The sequence below is a fragment of the Notamacropus eugenii genome, chromosome 3 (genome assembly GCF_028372415.1).
Source record: "Notamacropus eugenii isolate mMacEug1 chromosome 3, mMacEug1.pri_v2, whole genome shotgun sequence".
Taxonomy (NCBI): domain Eukaryota; kingdom Metazoa; phylum Chordata; class Mammalia; order Diprotodontia; family Macropodidae; genus Notamacropus; species Notamacropus eugenii.
This window is the reverse complement of record NC_092874.1, coordinates 211,912,058-211,939,526: the sequence shown is the minus strand read 5'-3', so window position 1 is coordinate 211,939,526 and position 27,469 is coordinate 211,912,058. Positions and strand designations below refer to the sequence as shown.

The 27,469-nt window shown below is 34.7% G+C and overlaps 2 protein-coding genes across 4 annotated transcripts in view; one reads left to right on the top strand and one right to left on the bottom strand.

Annotated features, from left to right (window-relative positions):
- Positions 1–183: 183 nt before the first annotated feature.
- TWF1 (twinfilin actin binding protein 1) lies at positions 184–27,469 on the bottom strand. 2 transcript variants are annotated; one of them, XM_072654291.1, is made up of 10 exons: positions 27,304–27,469; positions 25,620–25,697; positions 22,216–22,394; positions 21,057–21,152; positions 8,699–8,803; positions 6,945–7,070; positions 6,421–6,571; positions 6,150–6,271; positions 2,665–2,853; positions 184–1,874 (listed from the first exon to the last, which is right to left on the bottom strand). In XM_072654291.1, exons 1-9 carry the CDS (start codon positions 27,326–27,328, stop codon positions 2,683–2,685), a joined length of 1,053 nt encoding a protein of 350 aa, XP_072510392.1. In that variant the 5' UTR covers positions 27,329–27,469; the 3' UTR covers positions 184–1,874; positions 2,665–2,682. The 2 variants fall into 2 exon arrangements, with proteins under 2 accessions (XP_072510392.1, XP_072510391.1); XM_072654290.1 differs by having other exon boundaries at positions 184–2,853.
- TMEM117 (transmembrane protein 117) overlaps positions 26,863–27,469 on the top strand; it is a 234,518-nt gene continuing 233,911 nt past the window's right edge. For both annotated transcript variants that reach the window (XM_072654278.1, XM_072654276.1), the window contains exon 1: positions 26,863–27,163. The gene's annotated coding sequence lies outside the window, so the exon portion shown is untranslated. The remainder of the gene's footprint in view (positions 27,164–27,469) is intronic.

Genomic DNA, 27,469 nt, shown 5'->3' with positions numbered 1-27,469 from the left:
ACTGCTACTGCTACTGCTACTCCCACTTGATCATTATTCCTTTAGCAGGTACTTTTACATAACCACCCTGTTCTTCCAAGGGGCTAACTTTGTTATTGTTTATTTAATATGAAAAAAATTGGATTAATAGGGGAAATTTTTAATTACCTAAAGCAACAGAAAATAAAAAGATTCAAATTCAGGTCAGTTCCGAAAATTTTACAATGCTTTAATCATTTTGCTTCTTAACTGATTCAAATAAAGTTCTGATATCTTTGTGTAATGGCATAAATGTAAAATTTTTTAAAAAATCTTATCTGAAATATATAAACTTGCATTAATTCCACAGCAGAAGCAAAAATCTGCAGGTAAGTGAAATGGTCACAGGAACAAAAGAAAATCATAGCACCAGACCAACCATTAGAGGATCTACATTAAGACAGGGAAATAGGAAATGGCACTAAGATAACTGAGTTTACCATAATTAAATCAGAATATATTACAAAAAAACAGTTTCAGATTTAATCTGCCAAAACTACAGTGGGCAAAACTTTTATCAGTTAAACATTTTTCCCCAAATGGCTGTTCACATATTCTCTTACTCTTTTCACCTCAGATTCTTAATTACAAAAGTAAAATGTGACCTAAATGAAAATTTGAGGCAATTTTATAAAAATCAAAACGTAATAATGCACACAGACTTGCAACAAGTCCAAAAATCTAATGTACAAATGAGCTAAATGGAAAAACATGGAGGAAAGGTTTTTTAAAAATTGAAAGTCATCATAAAATATATAAAACATAGAGAGAAAATGTTTTTATTGAGATATAAAAAGTATTTAATTATAATTCTCTGTTGCTGTATAAATTTATTAGATTTAAAAAAATCTGTGTTTTTTGTAAAATACTACCTTGAACATACGGTTACATTCTACAATACATACATTTTTCAATTTTCAGCAATCACAACTAAAAACATTATCTCAAGACAAATTAATACCATATTCAATAAGATCCATTTACTTGCACAGTAAATGGAGTTTATTGATCAATTCAGTGTAGGTGTTATATTAAGTGAAATAAGTGGCTACAGATTTTTATTTGCAAAACAAATTTAAAATTCATCTTTGCTGTGCATAAACTAGTATTGTGTGAATGTAAAGTACTTAGTATGTTTAAGTATTACAAGCTGAATTATTACCTGTCAAAAACAAAACCCCACATAAAAACCCCTTTTAGTTTTTAAGAACTCAACTGGTCAGCCTAGAATTGTCTCAGAATGTCTCTACTGGGTCTCACTGCTAACATAAATGTGTGCAAAAGGGTTAACTGTGCAATAAAATTCAGAACTCTAGAAACGGAGTGCTTTGCACTGCATGCTATGAAATGTGTACATCCACAGATTACAAATCTTGGCTCACTTCAGTTCATTTAGAAAACAGCTGAAACCAAATGAAAATTATGAGTTGTAGCAATTTTTTTTTTTACAGATCAAATGCAACAAAATGTTATATAAATTGTTACAAATTAGGCCCAAAATTTCTACAGAGATTGATGCTGCAAAATTATTAATTAGTAATTATGTGTCAGTCTAAACAAGACGGAACCAAACAAATATGTTTAAGCCAAACTTTAAAAACTGATTTACACTGGGGTGTGCAAGTACTATGATAAATTAGAAAACAATTCGTTGAACAATTTTAAGATAACCAGATACTATATAAAATTTATACTTTTTACAGAGAAAAACCAATCATTATTAAAAATTGTTCTTTTTCAAAATTTCAGTTGGTCTTATGATTTGTGTCTTCTTTGATTTAATGACGTTAACTTTGAACTCAATATGGATTTTAACCATTTGGTTCCCTCCTGCAGCACAGAATAACTTGGATCAGCTTTGAGAAAAAAAAATTTTTAATGTCAAAAGATTTAAACTTAACATTTCAAAAATGTAAGAAGAAATTGTATATTGCTTAAATTTATCAAATCACTTAAAATTTTCAAAGTCAATCAATCTGGTGCAACAATAATATTAATAAAATAAAGTCAAGTATAAATCATAAACTATTAGAGATTTCAAAAGATCACAAATGTATCCTATATTTCTGTAAGAACTAATATTGCTCCCCAAAATGAATACATTTCCATCTATCAGGCACAAACTAATGTTTTCAGAGGGGAAAATAACTTTTTACTGAGCAAATTCATTAAATAATAGACATATTTCCTGTATTCTCTCTCTTTTTTTTAAAGTTTAAAGAGGAATTAAATGTACGTCCATTTGGGGGGTGGGTAAAACTACTGCCTGTCCTGGAGGGATTGTTTGGGGAAGAGTGGCAGTAGAATGACTTTTCTTCATGTCATTTAAAAATACCAACATTTAGCCTAATTGTATGCAATTTTAAGCAATATAGGAAATTCAAAGACTAAATTAGGTAATGCTAATTAAGTGTTGATTGGTAACTTGATGTTCTAAAACTGAAATATTACCATGTTTTTTAGCTTTAAGGTGAAAACAGATAACTGTTTTAGTGTTTGTCTTGTTGAAAATTAACAGGTAGAGGGTGCTATTATTTTTTTTTAAATAATCTTTCTGAATATTCCACATTCATATGTAATGAATAACATTCTCTGGTACTAAAAACTATACTTTTTAAAAGCTGGTTTTGTAATACTTAGTATTACCAGTGCATGCAAATGATTTCACTCAGTAGTGGCTTCAGTTTCAGCTGGACCCCTAATTAGTCTTCTAATTCCTCTTTTTCCTGCAGGACCTTTTGGTTTAGCAAAACTTTGCTTATGTGCATGTTGCTTTGGATGTACTTCTTCATAAAGGAAGTCTGCAGTCAGTTCATCTCCATTATCTATTTCAATCTACAAAAGTAAAAGAGGGTTATCATACTGAAAAATTAGAATCAAATAGCATTTAAACTTAAGATATTTAAACTTGAAACCCACATGACTGTCAGTATATCATATCAGCTTTCTGAACTGAATTTTTGTAATAGAAAAACACATGATAATAACAAAATTATGCACATTCCAAAAACAGAATCCCCAAACCAGTTAGTAGTAGCTGAATAAGCATTGCATTTGGAAAAAGGTTTTATACTTTGTTCTTCCTATATCTTTGTAATCAAGAAATTGACTTTAATACTTCTAATACTATAAAATATTTAGCTTATAGGTTGGGAAACTAGGATTTTTAAAGTCAGGCAGTCCACAAGCATTTATTGGGTGTTTATTAAATGCCTGGTAGCACTTAATGCTAAGTGCTGGAGATATAAGAAAAAGCAAAAACAGTACTTCCCTCAACTATCTCATATTCTAATGGAGGAGACAACATGTGAATAATTAGGCATACACCAGATATGAAAGAGTCAATGAGAAGTAATCTCAGAAGAGACAGGCATTAGCCGTTGGAGGGACTGTGAAAGGCTTTCTGAAGAAAGTAGAATTTGAGCTCAATCTTGAAGGAAGCCAGGTAAGAAAGCAGGCAGAGGTGAAGAGGGAAAACATTCCAGAAATGAAGGCCAACCAGTGCTAAAGTACAGAGACAGGAGATGGTCATGTTCCAAGAACAAAAAGTAGACTGGATCATACATAGAGTACATGGAAGAGAGTAAAGTGCAAATAGAAAGGAAAGGTAGGAATGGGCCAGGTTATGGACAGCTTTAAATGCTAAACACAGGATCTTACATTTTATCCTGGAGGTAACAGGGAGCCACTGAAACTTATTGAGAGTGACAAGGTCAAACCTACACTTTAGGAAAATACTTTGGCAGCTGGGTGGAAGAAGGACTAGAGGGGGGAGGAGATTGAAGCAGGGAGAACCAGAAGGCTAGCTAGGCATGAAGTGATGAAGGTCCATACCACAGTGGCTGCTGTGTGTGTGTAGGGAGATGTATATGGAAGATAATGTGAAGGGAAAAATTACCTGACAATGTGTCGTGACTGATGGAATGAATACTTAAGAAAAAAAAAAAGAGAGAAAGAGAGAGAGAGAGAGAGAGCAAGAGAGAGAGAGTCAAGGATGACGCTGAAGCTGAGAGCCTGAGTGACTGGGAATATGGTGATACCTCAAAAAGAGAGGTTTTTGTAAAGACAAAGGATGTGAGGGGAAAGATAAGTTCTGTTTTAGGCAAGTAGAGATTTGGATGTCTATGTGATGAGCCAATTTGAAATTTGGTAATGTAGGATTAAACTCGGGAGAGCTGATATAGATTGGATATATAGATCCATGACGATAACTAAACCAAAGGGAGCCAATAAGATGACCAGGAAAGATAGGCAGAATCTTGTGGGACACACACAGTTAAGTGAGCATGACATAGATGAAGAACTAGCAAAGGAGACAGAGTACAGATAGGATAAGAACTGGAAGAAGTGGCATGAAAACAGAAAGGAGAGCACATTCAGAAAGGTGATCAAATAGTCTCAAATATTTGCTTTTGGCTTTAAACAAAATATAGCGAACATAGGATAAAGTGAACTCTGAAGGGTTTTTAAGAGGAAGTTTATTCCAGGCATGACAGGACAAACTGTGCAAAGGTGCAGAAAAGGGAGATGAAGTATCATGTCTGAAAAACAAGAATAAGTTCAGTTAGACCGGACTGTAGAATACAGAAAAGAGAGTATTGTAATATAAACCTGCATAGGTACTGAAAGTGACCTTGGATTAGAACTTGGGCAGTTGTGTACAGCAGAAGTGTTAAACTAATGTAATTTGGTAATGTTTAACAAAATAAGAGAAAATGTTAATTTGTGGTTTTGTAAGTCAACATGTGGCCCACAAGGATCCATTTCTATTTGAGTTTGACACCACTGCTGTAGGTGAATGAAAATGAAGAAGGAAAAGTCTTCAAACAGGAAATCAATTTAGGAGGGCATTACAAGTGTCTAAGTGAGAGGTAATTAAGGCCTGAACTAGGAAGCTAACTCTGAGTGGAGAGAAGATTTAAGTAAATGAGTATGTGGGATAAGGAAGAGTTAAAGATGACTGAAGTTACAGACCTCAGTTACTGGAAGTTTGGTGGTAGTCATAAGATAAATAGTAAAGTTTACAATACAGGTGGACTTATAGAGAAAAATAATGAACTCTGATATGGACACACTGAGTTTGAAATGTCTATGGGACATCCAGATGGATATGTCCAATAAGTGCTTGATAATAACACTGGAGTACAGGAAAAAGAGTAGGGCTGGATCCATATATCTTGGAGTCATCTGCACAGGAGTAACCTTACTCTTGTGAATAGAAGAGGTCACCAAGAGATAATATAAGAAGGGGGCTGAGGGTATAGCCTAGTGGTATATTCATCAGGAGGTGGAATTATGGATGTTGATGATGATTCAACAAGGAGTCTGAAGAGTAACTGGACATGGAGGAGGATATCCCAAAAGCCCCGAGTGGAGTATCCAAGAATTATCCAGGAAGAGATCAACAGTGTCAAATGTTTTAGATATTTAAAGAAAGATGAGGATGAGAAAAGTACAATGGATTTAGGAATTACAAACAACGTTTGAAGGGAGCAGTTTTAGTTGGGGGATAAGATCAAAAGCCAAATTGCAAGAGATCAATAAATAAGGAGAGAAAAGTAGAAGCAGTATCTATAGATGGTTTTCTCTAGGAGTTTAGCTATAGAAAGAAGATAGGATAAATAAAAAGATAACATAAGAGGATGGTAAGATAAAATTTTTACTAAGAGAAGATTTTTTATTAAAGAATGAGAGTCGAGAAACTGTAAACAGTAGGGTATTTAAGAAACTGCCTTTTTTTACACCTTAATAGAGTTGAGAGTGGTAAGGTCACTTCACTTAAAATTTCTGCTAATTTCTGCTATTCCAAAAGTCATTTTGGGAGTCTTGAGTTCCTTATAAAAAGTCAAGTCAAGTCAACTATTTTTTTTTTTTAAGGTGCCTGCAATGTGCTAGGGATCCTAAGTGGCCCACTTATTTGCTTCTGTGTTAGTGTATCATGTGTTTTCCCCAGGTAACCTTTAGTGCTGACAGTGAAGATCCTGGGGGATCTAAGGGGAACTGTAAGGAATAAGTCATTTATCACATTAAGTAAGTCATGAAGAACTTTACAAATTACTATAAGCTGAAATTAGAAGAAAATAGAAGGCAGTGCAGAATGTGAAATCTCTGGAAAAAAAAAGCATGCCTACCTTCCTAATTACATCCATCTGTAGTTTTCTTGCTACAATTTCTAGTAGAGGACTCTTGCAGCTGGAATAAAGCATTCGTTCTCTTATACTGCATGTGTACCCGGGCATTGAGTAAATAAATACTGTAAGATAAAATAATTCTATGAAAACTAACAGTATGATATCAACAGCAAAACAAAGTAACAATAAAACTCAGGGAAAAAGAAAATGGTAAGGATATCTTACTGAAACACGATTAAGAAGATGAATTCAAGAGATATAACAAATATACCTATAGACTCCAAATAGTCTCCTTCATGGGAATGTTTATATAGAAAGAAATGGTAACGTGCTGAATCCTTTGGAATCCTTTTTGGCAAGTCTCTTAGCTCTGTATTTGCTGTGTTGGCCAAAATTATAACTTCATTTTTTATATCTATTTCCTGTCAATAAGAGACAGCATATACTTGTTAAAACACATAAACAGAGCTTCTGAAAAATTATTTATGTACGTTTTACAAATAAAATTTAAACATAAACTTCTAAGGGGTATGAAGTATGCAATAGCAGATACTTCCCTAAGTCTCATACATCTCTAAGTCTCAGGTGCCTCATCTGTAAAATGGGAATATAGCTTTTGTAGTACTATTTTGCAGAGCTGTCACAAGGTTTAAGAGAATTAATTATGTGAAACACCATATAAATGTCAGTTATTTATTACTGAAAGGGTAATAGCTTAAAAATGAACTCTGATGTCTTTTTAAATAATCAGCTTAATTGATTTTATTTAGAAATTATTGGTCCAATTTCTCTCACCAATTGTACATAGTTGAGTTGTCTATTATTCAACTTTTCCAAAGCTTGAAGAGCTTCTCCAGTAATGGGGAATGCTACTCCTTGTAGTGTTTGATGCTTAGTGTCCACACCAACATCAGTTTGGACCTGAAAGATGATATAATGATCCAGATTACAAATGAAATTTCTAGCACCATATGTTCCAATTGTATAGATGTTAAAGAAACCTAAGTTACATAAAGTTAAGTACTACTATCTTTTTCTCTATAACACATGGACTTTGAAAATTAATCCCATGAGCCTAATGAATTAAATTTACCTTTATATTTTTGTTGTAAATCCTACTACTTTGTCATCATGCAAAGTAAAAGGCATTTTATGAAAAATAAGCGAGAGCAAAGGATTTGGTTTTTTGAGCCAGATCTCAACATAACCAGAACTTGAAAATCAAACTACTGCAGCATTCTGATGCATTACTATGGTCCGATTACTTCTTTAGAGTAAAAGGACTAATAACTTAAAATAACTTATACAACAGTATAACATTACATACAACACTAAATATAAAGCTTCACTTTGTTCCGGCAGACACAAAATGTAGTACAAACACCATGCACTCAAGGAAATACAATACAGGATACAAATACCCACAATAGTTGAACAGTTATCACCAGTGCAGAAGTTCCAAACTTAGTGTTTTCATTTCTAATAAAAAGAAGTGAGTAGTTCAGGTGTTTTAAGAAAAAAATTTCAGAAAATTTGAAAAGTTCTTTGCTAAACTATAGGAACCCATTTAACAATTTACATTTTGATAAGTGAATAAAAACTATATACAACTAACAAGATTCTCATTTGTATGAACCAAATGAAATTTTAATTTAAGAAATGTAGATTCTACATGATATGAATATATTATATAATATGCAAGTGTATACTTTGTTGGGCTCTGATTGCAAAAAAAAACCACACTTGAATAAGTCAGCATAACAAAGAACTAGAGTTTCGTATAAATAAATCATTGACACTAGGATTAAGTTGCATGAATCAACTACCTTTCTAGGTTGATTTTGCTAGTTATTATTCTATTAATAGGCTAAATAATGAGGATGGCAGTTCAACTAATGGATCTTTAATGTAAAAATCTCAGAAGATATCCATTAGCCTATTAATCAGAATTGCTAATGCAAGTGGTGAAAAAAGTCAATTAACAAAAATTTTTATCTTCCAGCAGTTTCCCAAAATATCATTTACAGAGCTTATATAAATTGTATTCTATTGTCATTAGATAATCATTACTATTCACTGAAATTCTTAAAAAGCAGCATTAAGTACCTATTATGTTCCAGATACTCTGCTAGTGATGATAAATACAATAAATAAAAGAATCCCTATTCATAAGGAGCTTACGTTCTCAAAGAAACAAGAACACATATACAAATATATACGTATTATATATATGTATGTGTGTGTGAGTGTAAAATAAGGACAATGAGTAAATTCTGACCATTTTTGGCCCTGAAAGAAAAATGTTAAAAACGAATTACAAACGTAGTTCATGAACATCACTTGTTAAGACAAGATTTCATAATCATCTTCAGCTTTCTTCTCAAGTAATACCCAATGAACAACAAATACAATTACAAAATCAAAGCGTAGTAAGTACATTAGACAAAAAGCTACTCTCTTTTTCTTCTTGGGGATATCAAATCTATCAACTTCCACTGACGAGAAGATAAAATTTCCAAACATTAAAAACTTCAAAGTGGCTATCATACCTCATTAATTTTAATCTGTCGTAATTCTTCCTCAGCTGCAGTCAATGGGGCCGGGGAGGACTGAGATATCAAGTATCTTCTATATCCACTCAATGCAACGTCTTCCTGCAAACAAAAATCAGGTACCAATACTAAAGAAATAAAATTTGTCCTAAAATATTTTGTATGACTCATAAAGAAAACCTACCTCAAAGTTACTCTAGAAAACACAAATATTTAATTTAGTTTTATTGTAAATTTAAAAGACGACTGTAAAATGAGGAGCCTGGACTGGGTGACTTCTGAATTTCATTCCAGTTTTAGATCTATAATTCTATGACAAGAGTCCATCTTTGAGAATAATTTCAAGGATGGCTTTTTTCTAATAATAATTAAAATTACATGTTTTTGGCCTCCTTTTCTGTCACCCTATATGCAGGTGTCACCAGCCTTCCTAGCAAAATGAGCCCATTTTAACATTTCACATTTTCGTAATTCCACCTGCCTGTTCATTTGGGCTGCAGCCAATTAAATGTAATAAAATAAAATGTAAATCACCTGCCATCTTCAGACTGTGCTTGGATAAAGATAAAAAGTTTAGATAAGAAATATCCTTGGCCTGATGTAAATTATATGCAAAATGAGCAAAGGGCACATTTACAAGTAACCAACTATAATAAAAGGAATAAATAGTTGCATTAAAATATCATGTAAAGGAGTTGTATGAGAGGAAACAGGGAATCAGTGAGGGATTTAGAGCAGAATCTGAATGACATGATGAAAGCTATGCATAAGGAAGATTAATTTAACAGCACTGTGATGTACTGGAAGGGACTGAAAATAGGTTAGAGGATATTATGTAATCAGGAAGATGGAAGGACAGTTGTATTCCATATATAGTAGAACCTTGGTTTACAAGTAACCTGGTATGTACACTTCACTGGACAAGGAAAAATTTTTTGTAAAATTTGCCTTGCAGGACAAACAAAAATTCACAGTACTGAACGACTCGTGAAGGGATGATGCTCAACTAGGGCAATGTTTTACTTTTCTTTTGAACCCATATAAGATTGCATGTTGTCTTGGAGAGGAAGGGAGGAGAGAGGGGGAGAAAATTCAAAACTTATGGAAGTGATTGTAAATAAATTAAAAAAAACCAAATGTCAAAAACTAGTGTGTTTAGATTTCTAGTCAGAGGTGAAGCTAAAGAAAAAAAAATCATTCAAAACATGAAAGTGATTCTAAAAAAATGAAAAATAAGTGAAGGCAGTAGTGTTAGTCTTACTTTTAGTGAAAGTAGCATAAGAGAGAACACTCCTGACATTCAATCCCCAGTGTTCTTATAGAAGGAGATAGTCTTTCCAAGCAATAACCCTTCCTCCTTCACACCAGCCACCACTATTCTCAAAGGTAAAGCGCAGGTTAATTTATTTTATTTTCAGTTTATATTGTGTTCTAATCATTGCCATTGTATATCAGGTGCATTAGGGACAAAATTTACTTAAAATTAGAAATAATCATTTTTATATATTTTTGGGGATGTGGTACCAATCATCTGATTTTACATTACTTCTTATGGGAAAATTCACTTTGCAATATGAACAAATCACATGATGAACAGAATCTCAGAACGAATGAAATCTGTAAACCAGGGTTCTACTGTACTGCTACAATTCAACAACCTCGAAAGAAAGAAAATGCACCAGATGAAGAGTAATTAAAGCTAAATCCATAAGATAAAACAAAAAGATCATGCAGTCTCGTGAAATTAATTTTGGGAGCTAAAATACTTAAGAGCTCCTACTTCATGTCTCTACATTCCAAGCGTGCTAGGCACAGCAAGTTCAAACAACCTTCAAGCCTTGTTTTTGAGGGTCAGGGTGTAGGAGGTTTCTGCCTAGTTCTCTATGACAGTAACTCATTCTGAATACCATCTACCACCTAACAGACACTGATTCTGCCCAGACACAGGAAGGAAAGGTAGCATAAGTGGGGAGAGGACAGAGGGGGAGAAGAATATAGAGAGAAAAGTGAGAAGTACAGGGTGTCAAAGATGGTAGCAGAGAGGGCAACAAAAGGAAGGGGGATTCTATGCCCAAGGGAAAAAGAATCAGAAACACAGCTAAGGTCAATCCTCTATACTCATGGAGTTTGCTCCAAATAGGGATCTATCCAGGTCACCACACTCCTCCAAACCAATAAGGCTGAGGATGCCCAATTTCAAGGATCTATGGCAGCAGCAGGAGACTCAGAATAAAGAGGGAAGCCAGAAACAAAGAAGCTCCTGAGAATAAAAGAAAAGGGCTAATAACAATAAAAAGTCCAAGAATAAGAATAATTCCCAGGCAGAGACCAATAATCAAATTCATATAAGAAAAAAATAAATAAAATTTTTAAAAGGTCATAAATACATTAAGAAAACAAACAAACAAAAAGCTCAAGCTACAAGCTAAAATAACCTATACTACAAAACTGAGCTGAATCAACAATAAAATGGTGGAACTTCAGCGAAAGAAGCATTTGAGGCAATCCTCCAGAGGGAGGGAAGGATAAAAGCAATGGGAGTTCAAACTGGAACTGGTAAACAAAGGAATGCTATTAAAAGAACATTCACATGGGAGGTGGAAGGGGAAGTAGTAAGTTTTATAACAGATCTATGATAAGAGCCTTATGTTCAGTTTCATGGGAGGGTGGGAGTGGGGTGGTAGATGGGAACAGTAGAAAACCACCATCACAGCACAATCTGCTGGAGACAAGATACACGGATGCCTGGGAATGATCAACACCCAGAGCAACAGGAACCTAAAACCAGAAACAGGGTAATTTGGCCACTGGAGTCATGGTTGATCTGATCATTACTTCAGAAATGAATATTTTTAACTCAAACCCATGTCTAAGCTCAAAAATAAAGCACTAACAGAAGACAAAATTTAAAAAGTCACAAAAGGCAAAGTGAATGTGGATAATATATACAGTTGCAGTAACAAGGAACTAGGACAAAGCAGGGAGTTCGAAGTTGTTATTCCAGAAAAGCTACCTCCATTAGGTTTATAAAAGAATAAGCAAGTTCAGGAGTAAGAGAATAGCTTGGAAAAAAGATGTTAAAACCTTATGCTCCCTGGAAAATAGAATGAAGCAAATAAAATTTAATGATCCTGTGAAGAAATATTAAAACAAAGAAAACATCACTGACTGAAAAAATAGATTATACTTTTTTCTCTTTTTTTTACTACTTTTTTTTTAAATTGACCTCGAAAACAGGTTGAGATAAAATTTAAGAATTATTGCATTTCCCAGTCTTGGATACCACATTGCAATAAATCATAAAACTCACCAGATCTACTAGAACCACAGGGCAAAGTAAGAAAAGAAAGCATCTACTAGTCACCTCCTGACAGAAACACCAAAATGAAAATGCCCAGTAATATCACAGCCAAAATTCAACGTTTAAGGAAAAATACTGCAAGGAGCCAGATAGAAAGGGTTCAAATCCCAACACTGTTGTAAAAGATTTATCAACAACTACTATGAAGCTTAAAAATAAAGGTATGACATTCCAAGAGCTAAAAGATAAAGGCTTATAAACCAAGAATAATTTGCCCTACAAAACTGTGTTTAATTGGGAAGAGTTGGAGAAGAGGGGACAGGGTGAAGAATGGAAGAAATGGACTTTTTATAGAATACAGTCAAATATTTCTGATGAAAAGTCTGAGGCAAGATAGCTAATAAGCAGGAAATGTAAAACTTCAAGTCAACAGAGCTGGAAAAGAGGATTTGAGAATCAGCATAAAAATGATCACTGAATCCATAGGAGCTGTTGAAATTACTAAGTGAAAAAGTACATAATAGAGGGAGAAGAGGGCTCAGGACAGAGTTCAGTGGGACACCCAAAGTTAGTGGACATGACCTGAAAGAAGATCCAGTAAAAAAGACTGCAGAGCAGTCAGAGAGATTAGAAGAAAGGCAGATGAGAGTGAATCCCTGAAAACCTAGAGAGGACAGAGTATTTCAAGGAGAAGATGATCTACAATGCCAGGCTATAAAGAAATCAAGAAGCATGAAGACTGAGAAAAGGTCATCAGATATGGCCATTAAGAAGTCACTGGTAACTTGAAAGGCCAATTTCAGTTGAATGATGACTATATAGAGTTAACAACAGTGAAGGGAAAAAGAGAGATACTGAAAGGAGACAGCTTTCTCAAGGAGGTTAGCCACAAAAAGCAGGAGAAATATGGAATGATAGTAGGCATGGCCAGATTGTAGGGGTTTTTTTTGGTTTTTAGGTTATGTGAGGCATGCGCATGAAGGGAAGTAATCAGTGGATGAAGAGAAACTGAACTGAGAACGTAGAGATGGAAAAATGGACATTCTGCTGGAATGAAATTATCTGGGCAAGTACTATTATCTGGGCAGACAAGAGTGAAGAAACAGACAGCAGTAGAAGGCCTCTGGTTAATGTGAGATAACAGAGGGAAGAGAGCTCTGGGTGAATGGCCTGTTTTTTCCACAAAACATGAGGCAAGGTTCTCATTTCAGAGGGTGAGGTGTGGAGTAGTCAGAAGTCTAAGGAGGGATGAAAATGGTTTAGAAGAACCTCTGTGGAGAATAGGATGAGCTGATAAGGGATATGGAGAAGAACTGCCTAGCAACAGCAAGGACCCAGTTGAGGTTGTATAATATAAATCCATAGTAGACCCACTCTGAACCATTGTGTACCTTTCTCCATCTTTGTTCAGAAGCACATATCTGAATAAAAGCAGTAGATGGTGAGTGATCCACGGCTCAGATTTAGCTGGGGATGATAGGTGATATGACAAGAAACCTTGGAACTCGAAAAAGGGACAATATAAAGCAGAATTGGTTGGCCAAGGATAAAATGGGTAAAGGAGGAAACTGTGGCTAGTGCAAGGATGATGGCTCAGGAGAGAACTGTAAGTTCAAAGGACTGGAGGTCACACTGTAAATAAAGAACAGGGTTTGGTAAAGCAGAAAGAGAAGTGGAAATTCAACAGATTGTGATCAGATAAGGGAATTTCAGAGTAGATGAGCATGGAGGTGGTGCATTTTTAATGAGTGATGGCAGATTAACGGTACGTTCATCTTTGTATGTGGCTCAGGTGGGGGGAGGAGTAAGTCATGAGAAATGAGTAAGCTGATGAACTGGGAGGTCAAAGTGTGGGGAAATATCAATATTTGATATTGAAGTCTCTTAGTATAAGGGCCTGGGGATTTGGGGAGGAGACAAAGAACAGTATAAGCCAGGTATTGTACTCATTGAGGAAAAAGTGGAATATACAAGAGGTCCTGACAAAAGTTTCCAGGATTATGTTTGGGTATGTGAATCTCAAAGGAGAGATTAATGAGTGATGGTGGCAGTAATAATGGAGAGCAAGGAATATTCCAAACTCCCCTACCATGACCAAGTAGTTGGAGGGAATGAGTGAAAGTGCTGCCAGAACTGGTAAGGGTATCGAGATTGTGTCATCAGGAAGGAGCTGGATCTCCAGGAGATCCAGAAGATGGAAGGAAAGGGAAAAGAAGATTTAAGATGAAATCAAATTTGTTACCAGGCATTCCAGAAGGCCTAGTGGAGGGATGGGTAGTTGAAAGGAAAGAAAATAAGGAATTGGGGAGTGGGGAATGTGGAAGGTGGCTTGGATGATGACCTACAAGGGTTCAGAAACACAGGGATGGGAAATTTTTGAGCAGGAAGGAATTTGTTAATCATTAAGTGAAAAACGCAGAGATTTTTCAAAGTCAATAATACAGCTCTGCAGGGAGTCCTTTCAGAGTTGAGAGAAGTTCAGTTGAGGGAGCAAGAGCTTAGAGCAGCAGGAGAGGTTATACTCTCCTTCTCTCAAAACAGAAGACCAAACTAGAAATGGACCTCTTACTTCTGGAGGCTGGAGGTCAGGAAGGAGATGCTTATGGCAAGATGGTATGGCACTCTCACTGCAATCTGGAGAAACCAACAAGAGACTTATGGAAATCAGGCAGGAGAAGTTTGGAACACAAAAGTAAATAGCCCATACAAATATGAGCACATCACCTGACCAGAAGACCGAGAGGAAACTGAGATGCAAAATACACGCAGCACGAGTGTAAGAGAGCCTTAAGGGATTGGTCACTTAAAATCTTCATCTACAGTGGTTCCTGGGTTATGGTTATGGGTCTGGCTGACTGCTCTGGGGTCTTGACAGAATAGGCTAGGATAACCAAAAGGTCTCCCCTTTGGGGTGAGACCCGATGGAGGAATTTTGCCTATGGCTTCCAAAAATGCATACATTTGTATGGGCATGTCAGTAGCCATTGGAAACATCCTATGTTCTCTGCTGATACCATTATAAGAATGGCAGAAGTTGAAGAGTAGATTCACTGTCAATTTAGATATGAGGCAGAGGTATGATACCTTGTATTGCTAGGCAGGGGAGCAATATGATCCCTCTAAGGATAGCTCCTACCCATCTGGGTTCCTCATGCCAATCAGAGCACACACCTACCTTTCAGGATTGTCAACTTACTTCCAAATGGCAAAATGACGACCTTCTCATATGTTAGGGTAGGAGATTTACCCTTGCTAAACAACAGCTCTGTCATCATGCCCTTGACCACTTGGAATGGGATGTTACACTTTATGAATGCTGATGAATCAGGGCCACCTTCAGTCTAGCAGTTTCTCAGATCCAGCCTGTGAGACTTACCTGATAAGATGTTTGTCTGTGGCTGATTATTTATTATTTTGTTGGAGATGGTATCATCTATGCGGAGCCCCTGATATTCCCAGTGCTACTCAACGGTGGTGTTTTACTTCAGTAGATTATTGTGAAATACATCTAACATCATCCACCATACGATAGATCTGGGATTTGTTGTTTCCAATGGGGGAAGCTAAAGCCTAGAATTTTTAGTCTTCATTGTACTCCTTATTCAGTCACTCTTGCCCTATATTACCACAGAGGGCCATAATGCTTGTTTTTTTTCCTCTTATTTTTCTCTTTTTCTTTTACCTGCTCTAAGCTCTCACATCCCTGAGATAAGAGTGGTCCAGCAATTTGACTGTTACAAGGTCCTTTAGGACCTTGCCATCAAAGCGGGGAGATGTAGGAGTAATACTTACAGGGCCATGTTATATAGGCTAAACTAATTTTTCCCTAAAAGGAGGGAAAACTGTCTCTGGGACTTTATCGGTTTACTGTTTCAGGGCACTAAGATTGGAGTCATTGAGGTGGCTTCCCAGTTATCTGTGACACAAAAAGTCAGTCCATGAAGCAGCTAAATGGTACAGAGAATAGAATGCCTGGACTGGAGTCCGGAAGATCTGAGGTCAAATATGGCTTAACCCTGGGGCAAGTAATTTAAACTGCCTGTTTCAATTTCCTCAACTACAAAATGAGGATAATTATAGTGCTTGCCTCCTAAGGTTGTTGAGAAATGAAATATCTATAAATCTGAAAACCGAATTATTTGTAAAAAGCTTAGCATAGTACCTGGCACACCATAGGCACTTAATAAATCTTATTTCCTTCTTTCCTCCCTTCTATGAATAATCAGTATCTTTCACAAAGTATGGATGTTCCCCTTCTTTAAGAGTCAATACACCCTTCTGACCATACTAGTTTTCATATGGAGATAACATAGTCTACATCTACTGAACCAGCACTGTATCCTCACTGAATATTCTTTCCAGGCTACAGTTAAGGAAAACACCTTTCAGAAGATTGTTTTGATTACACTCTTGGATCCTGAATCAACAGATTCGCCCAATTCAGGCCTGTTCTACAATATGAGATAACAAACTGAACAAAAATTCTTAGAAAAACTGGAAAGCAGCATGTGAGAAATTGGGTTTGGATTAAAATTTCACACCACATAACACAATAAGTTCCAAATGGATACGTAGCATAAATATAAAATGTCTTAGCATAAACAAATTTGGGAAATGGTGAGGTATATCTATCTATCTATCTATATATCTGTGTATATATGTATATATACATATATATCTTCTTGAAACAAAGAGAATATTTTAGGAGATAAAATGGATAATTTTGATTATATAAAATTGAAGAAATTTTAGATGAACAAAATAAATGAATTTAGAAAAGGGAAGAAGAGAAACTTGTTAACTGGGGAAAAAATTCTTCTAGCAAATTTTTCTCATAATAGCCTGAAAGAAAAGATAATTAGGGAATCAATACTAATAAATACAAACAAGGGCAGTACTCCAATGTTTAAATGGTCAAAGGATATGAACAGGGAATTCTCAGAATAAGAAAGGAAAGCTATTATTAAAAACATGAAAAAAATGCTCCAAATCATCAATAATAAGATTAATTAAAACTAAAACAATTCTGAAGTTCTACTTCATCCCATCAGGTTGGCAAAAAGTGAAAAAATAGAAAATTAAAATTGAAGGAGTGATGGGAATTAAATAGGCAACAGAGCAGTCCTAACATTCTGGAAAATAGTTTGGCACTTTAACAACACTAAACTGTGAATACTCTTTGATCCAGCAACGTCATTCCTAAGCTTATACCCCAGAAGGAGGGAAAGAACCTACAAGTACAAAAATATTCATGGTGATACTTCTTGTTATAGGAGAAAACTGGAAACAAAGCAGGTACCTAATTGGGAAAAGGCCAAACAAATTATGGTATATAAAGGTAAAGGAATATTACCACACAATAAAAAATGACAAAAGGGATGGTTTCAGAGAAACCTGGCATGCATTAACTGATGTACTGTGAAATGAGAAGAACAAGGAAAATGATTTACAGAATAACAACGTTGTAAAGGAAGACAACTATGAAAGACTTAAGAACTATGATAAAAACAGTGGTGAATAACAACTTCAGAAGATAAAGACGACTCATTTTTCTCCCTCTTAGCAGAGACTGGCTAGAGGCTCAGAAGCATTCGATGCATGGATTTGTTTTGTGTGACAATATTATTTGTTACAAGGGAAGGATTTCTTTTCTTTTGACGGTGGAGATATAAGGTGGGAATGAAAAGTACTGAAAGTTATATTAAAAGAAGATAAAAGAAAAGTGCCAAACAGAGGAGAACAGAAGAAAAGTTGTTTTTTTTTTTTGTAGGGGACACTGACAGAGTAGAACTGTCATGTAAAATATGTTGATACATACCGAAAGAAAACAACCTACATAACAAAAGTTCACAGTTTTATATACAATTCCATCTTTTGTATACTGAAATGTCACAGCTGTTGATATTTCCTAAGTTCCTAATAAAAAAAGAAAATTTAAAATAAAGAAAAAAGATAAAAATCCAGTAATCTTATGTATATAAGAAACACAGCTAAAAAAAAAAGAGACCCAAAGAGGCCAAGACAAAATTTACTTCTTTAGTAGGTAATTTAATAAAACAAAAAACAAATGAAATCTTCATTTATTAGTGTAGGAGCATAGTACAGTGATATCACAGAATCATAGCTCTTCAACTTGACAGGTCTTTAGAGAACATATATTGCCTTCCCCTCAAATGCACAAACTAAGGCCTAGGCAAGCCAAATGAGTTGGCTAAAATCACACAGGTAGTAAGCATCAGAGGTGGGACTTAAACATCAGATGGAGCAAAACTAAAAAGGAACTATATTATGCTTAAAGATATCAAAAAAGAATCAGCATAAATATTAAAGATATATGCACCAAATGGAATAAGAACCAAATTTATAAATAAAAAGGAGAGTTTAATATTCTTATCTCAGAGCTAAACAAATTTAGCAAAGATAAACAAAGGAAGATATAGAACTAAAGTGTGTTAAAGCTATATCTGATAGATTTGTATCATCTTCTGAATGGAAACATTGAAGAATACACATTACTCAACATAATCTGGTACCTTTACAAAAATAAACTATGTGCTGAAGCAGAGAGAAATTATAAATATGAAAAAAGCTGAAATAAAAAATATAGCCATTACAGACAAACAGAAAATAAAAATAATCAACAGACAGAACAGATTAGAAATGATGGCTTATGAGTCAACCGTAAAAGTCCAGGTAGATAGGAACAAGTATGAAGCACTGAAGGTACAAAAGAAACAGGAGGTTTGAGATACTACATAGGGAGAATTATCAGGACTTGATAACTATTTAGATTTGGAAAGATGGGGAGAAAGAATTAAAGATAAGAAAGTTTCAAATTTTAGATTAAATTTAGATTTAACAATTATTTATTAAGTGCATTACTATGTGCCCAGCGGAAAACAGCTTTATAAATATTATTTTATTTAATCCACAACCATGGGAAGTAGGTGTTACTATTATCCCCATTTTACAGATGAGGAAACTGAGGCTGACAGAGCTTATGTGACTTGTCTGGGATCACAGAGCTGTGTCTGATGTCACATCTTAATTAAGGACCTCCACATTCTTAGCCCAGGGCTCTAACTGTTATATCACTTAGCTGCCAGTTTTAAAACCTGAATAACTAGGCAAATAGTAATTACACTGACAGTTTTCCAAAAAAGTATGTTTTAGCAGAAAGACAACTTTTAGATGTGTTCAGTTTTAGGTGCCTGTGGAATATTCATATGCAGATATACAATAGGTAGGCTCTTGAGTTTGAGAGAAGAGTCTAAAGACAAATTTGGGAGTGACCTGCAAAGCTGAGTTTGTCATGAGTGTAGAAAGGAAAGAAAAGAACTTTGTGGAACACATTCACTTTAATGAGTCTGAAAGAAAAGCCAGTTGAAGGAGCCATAAAATTTTGAACAGAACAGTGTTGTTTTTCTAAAACAAAGAATACCCAGAGTATTCAGTAGGGAGGGAATAATGAACATCATCAAAAGTTGAAGAGAGGTCAAGAAGGCTGGAAAAGAGGTTATTAGAAATTACAAATTGTCTTTGAGAAAGTAATTTCAGTAGAGGGATGAAGACAAAAGTCAGATCACAAAAGAATAAAGAGGTGATGGTAAGAAAGTAGAGGCATCACCTGACATACAGGATTAGATTCCAAGTCAACCATGTATTTTCTACACTAGATCATGTTGCTTCCTGAAACTAAGAATTCTGAAAAATAGAGAATGTAAAAAAACTCCAAAATACTTCCTCCCTACCACACATAGAAATGCTAAGTGGTTGTCTCTTCTTTAAGCTGCCACAAACATTTCTCAAAACTTTGCATTACTGGTAAGAGATATTTTACCTTATACCCACCAGACTTGCAAAAATGACAAAAACAGGAATATGGTCATCTATAAAACTATATAATTGAAAACTTTGAGACTAAAGAACTATGATCAACCATGACTTCAGAAGACTAATAAAATATATTTTCTCCCTTTTAGTGAAGAGGGAATAGACTAAAGGTGCTGAATGAGATCTGTGTTTTCAGACATATTCAATATGCTGACTTTCTTTGCTTGACTACAGTTATTGTTACACAGAAAGGTTTGAGACACGGGTGGGGAACCTGCAGCCTCCATATGGCCTGCTTGGTCCTTGGCCTTTTGACTAAGTGCAAGTTTTACTGAACAAATCTTTTTATTAAGGAGAATTGTTCTGTGTGGTTTGGTTTCCGTCAAAGGGATGCACGTAAGGACCTAGACGGACACATGAAGCCTGGAGGCTGCAGGTTCCCTTTCCCTGGTTGGGGTATGGTAAAGGAGAGAGTGTTAAGGGAAAGGGAAAAAGATAAGGATAAGAAAAAGTAACTATAAAACATTTTAAAAAACAGAAAGGAATAGAGGGAAGGTGAGAATCAGATAAAATTAAGGAAAGTTTTGTTAACTCATGTTAAATTTAACGTACACTTAAAAGTCCTCTTTTCTGTCCTTTGTATTATGAAATATTCATGCAAAGTTCACAGTAATTTTATTTTAAATAAAATTTTGTGACAGTGGAAATTCTCCATTCTCAGTTTTACTGGCTAAAAAAAGAGGTCTAGTTTCTAAAGCAAAACTGTAAGCAATAAGGACCACTTTTTTACCTTTCAGCACTTTACAATTACTGTAGCTTTCTAGCAGTCCCTCATCTACAAAGCAACAAAAGAAAAAATTTCAATAGATCCTTAAAAAAATAAATAATTCAAGTGTTCTAGTTTCATCTGACTTTAAGTAAGTAAGCAAGCAAGCAAGCAAGCACCTACACGGTAGAAAGAAATTTTATAAACCTAAAATAGATATAAACCAAAACATTTATTGTTTCCTTATTCAATTGTAATTTCAAACACAGTTTGTCATGAAAGGAAATATATTTTTTAAAAGTCCTATTTTAGGTTCATGATCTCAACTTAGAATTTAGTGAAGAGCTAAGATTTATGAATCTAGATTCATGCAGTTACTTACTATAACCTAAGAATATATCTATAATTCTTTAAAATTACAATAGACCACATTCAATTTAAAATAAATTTTGTACCTTCACTGTTCCAAATAGTTCATCTTTAATATGACCACCTCCAAACTCCTTTTTCAGAGTTGCTCTGGTTGCTGCATATAACATTTTTTGGCGAACCTGTTAAGGTTTCATGTGAATTTATTAGGAATTCTATAGATGACATCAAATTAAAAATGGAAATATTCTCTGAAGTTACTAAAATGCTTAATCATAATTTTTAAATTAACTAAAATGACTGAATTATAGCCCCAAATAAAAAAATTAATTTCAATTTTCAAGAGAAATAATTTTTAAAGTGATAGTTACATTAAAAAAATATAATTCTAAGTATAATAAAATTCTCAATCTATACTTAGTACTCTCAATTTATGAGCTAAGATGATGAATTCAAAATGAAAAAGAAAGACTATTTTAAAGGAAGGGCAGATGGGTGAAATAACATTGAAATTAAATTAAAATTAATTAAAATGTTTCACTTTAAAACAGAGCATACATTACCCTTATTTTAAACAAACAAAAAACCCTATAAGGGTTATAAGTCTATCCTATTCTGTTCTACTAAGCTTATCCACCTGCCAGAAGTTTAAAACAACTTCATAAATTTGCAACATCAAATCAAATCTAGTTTTCCTTTTAGACTGTGATGTTGGGGATTTAGAGAATAATGACCCTTTGGAAAGGATATCTGTCTGAATCAAAGGGAAAAACACCAACAAACTTCTTGCCCTCCTTATAAAAGAATGGGTCTAAAAAATTTGCACTTCATAGTGATTTTACTTTGAATTCTGCTTAGGTAAGAAAGAAACCAAATTCTTCAAAGATAAATCTAACACCAGCAAAAACTACATTTATATTATATTCAGTCTTTACAATTATTACATTTAAATGTTCTCCACATTATCAAAATGTTAAAAATATTTTTCTGTTTCATAACAGGTCCTGTGAATTTATTCCTAATCCCTACAAAGTTTAAAATCTTGAATCACAGTCATTTTGTTTTCAAAGGTTGGATTATGTTTCTAATTACAGTAAAATCAGCACTATGAGAGTCAAAAGTTTTTATTTCACTCTCTTTTTCCCCTGGTAGGTATCAGTAATTCTTTCCAGCTTTTAACATAAGGTAAAATACCAAAGAATATCTAGGAGGTAGTTCTTTTCAATATTGATAAAAATCACTTACATGAGAATAGTCTGGAGACCATGCAATGAAGATCCACTCATATCCTTGTGCATTCTGAGAATCTAATCTGTATAATATGTAGCATGGCTGCTTCTCTTCTAGTAGTGGTAAAATCAAAGAGTCATAATCTTTATCCCATGTCTCTGCAGGTTGACTAGAAGATCCAACTACAAGTTGCTCTGAGAAGAGAAATAAATTCATTCAATGACTGTGAAGTTCAGTAACAGCAAGAGTTGTATTATATGCTTACTAAACAAACTTACAACATTTAACATTCAACTCTATATACTGAAAAATAGGAGAAAAATAAAAATGTAGATATTCTAATTAGAAATGGGTTGTCAAAAGCACATTTCCTGAAATTGCCTTTTATGGAGTGACACAATAAGGAAATTCAAGATGTTACTTTATAAACAAAAACACTCTTGTGGACACACAACAATGTCACACAAGTGATAAAAAGGTAAAGATGGAATGTCATGAAACATTGTTTTAGTCTTTAATCAAACAAGTATTTTTTTACGTGAAAAGAACTATCTTCACTAATACAGCTCAGTAAAAAAAAACAAACAAAGAAACAGTAAAACTTCAAGTATTTTTAGTTTAAATTCCTAAATGGGAAAAGTTATGGCCATTGAACACAATGATGACTAAAATATACTTCTAAACTGATAACACTTTTCTAAATGGATAAATAAAAAAATCTCATTTTTATAACAGTACTACACAAAGTTCATAAAGTAATTTAATAGTTTAAACAAAGTTTAAGAAATCAGGGCTAATAAAACTTGTGTCAACAATGAGTTTCTTGTTAATTTAGAATCTAGGTAGGACCAAGGATCCTATTTATCATACTTGGTAGTATTTTTTTTTCATAAGCCCAAGGGAGATTAACAAAGAATATGTACAAATAATCCTTTGATTAGTCACACAGAACACAAATAAGATGTATATGCATTAGAAATAATTTTTATCAAAAATATAAAAAAAAATTATCCTGACAAACAAAAATCTAATGATACTGAAATAGCACTCAGGGTAACTTCCCCAGTCACTAAGATATTATAATTAAACTACTCAGTACCTCAAATTTCATGTAATTACTCAATAAATGCAAATATCATTCTAGTTTACCTACTCAGCATGTTTTACTTGTTTCTGGAAAAATGAGCTACACAACAAAGGTAGTACTATAGCAGAATCAGTTATTTAAATAATGTGTTCTAATAAAGGGAAACAGTAACAACCAAAATGGCAAATAGTAAATTATCCAAATAAAATTTTTATTTTCTTTTGTTTTGGGATACATCAGTTTTTTCCGAAATAATTATCTTTGTAATTAAACTTTTCTTGGTCCAAGGCTGAGTGGAAAGACAGCTTCAAACCTTGGAAAACTTGAGTTTAAGTCTCACCTCTGACACATATTAGGCAATTTATGTAACCTCTCAATGTCCTAGACAACTTTAAGACTACTAATTTGCAGAGAAGGTGCCAACCTGCCTTGGTTGAGAATTTCTTTACCAGAAAGTTCTCTATACTAAGGAAAACACAGGTCTAGTCCCTATCTCTGCTTCCAGTTTCAAAATTAACTTGTAGTTACTACCCACAAAACAGGTGGATAATGGAGGAAAAGAAGGCAAGATTATATTAGGGGTAAAGAGAGGCTTTTCTTGAGTCAAAAATTAAGAAAGTTCACAATGTAGTTAATTCTGATTTTGATAATTAGATAATTAAAAGCTGAATTCAAGTTTATTTTTATTTCATGATTTCTAGCCAGCAACAGAATTTAAAGACGAAATCTGAATTCTGGATGAAGTCTGGAGCTCTACAATTTCATGAAAGCAGTCTAGCCCACTTTTCTCCTTGTTTAATTCTGGGCCTCACTGTCCATTTGCACTATCTGTTCCAGACAAGTATATATGCACATTGATGGGCTGACACCTATAAATTGTTCATTCTGCACCCCTATCTGCATGCCATACTCTTGGCAATAGTTGTTCTTCATCCACATGAATCAAGTAGGAATCAAGTAGAGACTATTGTTCTGGACTGTTAACCCAAACTGTATTTTAGCGTATTATTATCTTGTTCTTATTCAAGATTCCAATTAATATTACTTCAAATCATCTTGAGATAGAGAAATGTCAGAGTGCACGAGTGTCTTATGCCAGATTGGACACTTCTCATTCTAAAACTACAAATGCCTTTAACTTAGAAACAATGTTAAATTAAATAAAAACTTATTTCTGGAAGCTTTGTTCCTAAAATTCAGAGTATCATTTTTTTCTTCAACAGCTAAAAATCCTGGAACATGATAATCTCATGTACTGTGGAGTGACCCCCACAATTATCCCCTTTATACATAAAAACTTCAATCTCTTCATGCCAAATCATGAAAAATTCTTCAGTAAACTCTGTCATATCTTCAAGCTATTTTCCAAGTTCAGACATGTCCTAGCTCTGGGACTCAAAGTATGTCATTTAACCTTCACTTAGCCCAGTGCCTGGCACACTGTTGTAGTTCAGTCATGTCCGACTCTTCAAAATTCCATTTGGAATTTTCTTGGAAAAGATACTGGAGTAGTTTGCTGTTTCCTTCTCCAGCTCATTTTACAGACAAGGAAACTGAGGCAAATGAGGTTAAGTGACCTGTCCAGAGTCACACAGCTAGGGTCTGAGGCTAAATTTGAACTGAAGTCTTTCAGATTCCAAGCCCAGTGCTTTATCTACTGTACCACGAAGCTGCCCCTCCTGGCAAATATATGTTAGCTGTTACTATTTTTATACCTGTCTGTATTTGGAAAATATACATTTTTCACATGTAGGCAGAAGACAGGGACTGATTGTGCCTATTTTCTGTTCTGCTCAATGCCTAAAATGGTAAAAAAATAATTAATAATGAATTATATGATATCTATAATTTGATCACTCAATAGGAATTACTAGAAATGCTTCAAAGGGAAAAAATCCACAAATTTCATAATCTACTCCAGAAAGCCTCTGAGGTCCCTTCCAATTTGAAATTTATGATCTGTTTACCCATTTCATCTACTGATGTAGGAGCACAGAAACAAAAAATGGGTGTGGCAAAATATAGACGCATAAATACAAAGAAGGAAAAAAATTATATAGATTTTGAGCCATGTTCCTCTCTCACTGATAGGCAGCTATAGCATATAGAAGGAGTAAAAACACGAGGCTCATAAGATCAAAAAGTAAGTTACTTGCAGATAGGTACTTGTCCAAAATCTGCAGGAACTAAGTTATTTTTAACCCTGAAAAGATACAAGTAAAAAACTGCAAAATTTCTTAATTTTATACGAGTATCTCAAATCACAAACATGAAAGTTCCCCAAAAGTTCTACCTCTTACCAAACAATGTTAAAAATTTGTTTTAAACTTACCATCCTCAATCGAAATCTTTAGAAGTCTATACTTCCCATTCCTTGCCCTGGCAAAGATATCTTTAACTTCTTCACTTGCTGAAAGAAAAAAAAAATGGAAAAAGTTAGTACACATTAATCTTATTCTTTCCTTTTATAATTTAAACAAGGTAAAATATTAAAACATTTCAGAAAAGACACTATTTTTACCAGTTTATATTTCACTTTAATCGTGATACTGAGGATTAATGAAAAAAAAAATATATGGACTCAAATCAGTAATGTTGTGTTTATTTAATCTCAGAGTTTTCTCATCTATAAAAGAGATAATCATATTTGCACTATACAGGTTTTGCATTAAAGATAGATACTAACTTTAGTTACTATATATCAGTATTAAGTTTTTCCTCCATAAGAACAACAGTAAACACCCTTTCTTACCTAAACTAAAAATAGAATCAAAAATTTAGGTAGTGTGTAGCAGAACACTGGTTTTGGACTTCAGAGAACCTGAGTTCAAACACAGACCAAGGACAAAATATTTAACCTCTCTAGTACATATACCTAAATATATAAATATCAAGAGTTTGAAGTATTTCATTAGTTACCATTTCACAGCAGTAAATTTGGAGATAAAAGGACCTTACAGATTATCCCCCTGATTTTACAGATGATTAGAATGAGCTAGGTTTATGTACTACATTTGTCAGACTTCATATATCTCAAAAAATATAAAATACTCTACTGAAACTGGCATAACATTTTTTATATACCTACTATTAATTATCAGTACTACTGTTACTATAAATAGTACAAGTATAGGAATCATGTGAGCTGTGTACAAATATCAAGTATTAAAATCAATAAAATTTTAAATAACGAAGAAAATCAGTGAAAAAAACTTCCACAGCTTTAGGTTTGGGTGTATTCTTTACAGGAGGAATCACTCCACGGTGAGGGTGGAAGTTACTTTGTTACAACTTTCTAAAATCTTTGTGCACTGAGTGTTCCAACAAAGACGGGACAATGGAACATAATTTCAGTTAGAAAGATAATTTGTATCCTTGGAACTTGGCAAATTTCGGCTTGCATTTTTAATCCACAAGAGAAGCTGAAGTCACTATCGCAGAGCAGAATTTTATTCAGCTCAGGTGAGTGCTTCCAGCCTACTTGTTATTCAAACCAGGAACTAACTACAGGTGAGATAGGATTACAGGTGCCCCGTTGCCATTACGGAGAAAAAAAACTCACAAGCTCACCAGCAGACCCTTAGTTTCCAATGAGGAGTCCAAGAGCTGAGAGAGCAATGAATCCTAATTTAATAACCGTAGAAGAAAGGGAATGAATGAGTACAGGAGTTCTGGAAATACTCCCTCCGCGGACCCAGACGGTCCGGACATTTATTTGGTTTCCCAAGCACAAAAGCCTCCAAAAGAATGAGTTGCTTTGGAACTGGCCGCGGCAGTGTCTCTGAGGATTTACCCCACTAGACACCGGGGAAGCTTGACGGGTCCACAGCGGCTCAGCCTCCAGACCCCAGCCCTTGTGGTCAGGGCACGGAAAGGGTGAGTGAGGAAAAAGGCCTGGCTTCCCGGAGGACCCGGCCACCCCACCTTGGCCACCGCTGGTCTTCGCGTCTGGAGAAGCTCCGGCGCCCAAAGACCCCTCTTTCCTTTCCTCCCCACAGGCCGCGTGTGTCTTTTACCTTGGATGCCGGTCTGATGGGACATAGTGGCGGGGTCAGCACCTGGCGACCACCCTCCAGGGCAGATTGGGGAGAACTAGCGGCCTCGGCTGGCGGCTCCAGGAAGTAGCTGCTCCTCCGTAGGCCCGGAGCGTCACCAGAACGCACCCCCGCCCCGCGGCCGCAT

Excerpts from the sequence above, each read along its gene's own strand:
- TWF1 (XM_072654290.1), bottom strand. The coding sequence starts at position 27,328 with ATGTCCCATCAGACCGGCATCCAAG. Across the intron at positions 25,698-27,303 it reads CCATCAGACCGGCATCCAAG|CAAGTGAAGAAGTTAAAGAT; the intron begins GTAAAAGACACA and ends TTTTTCTTTCAG. Across the intron at positions 6,572-6,944 it reads AACTCAACTATGTACAATTG|GAAATAGATATAAAAAATGA; the intron begins GTGAGAGAAATT and ends TCTTATTGACAG.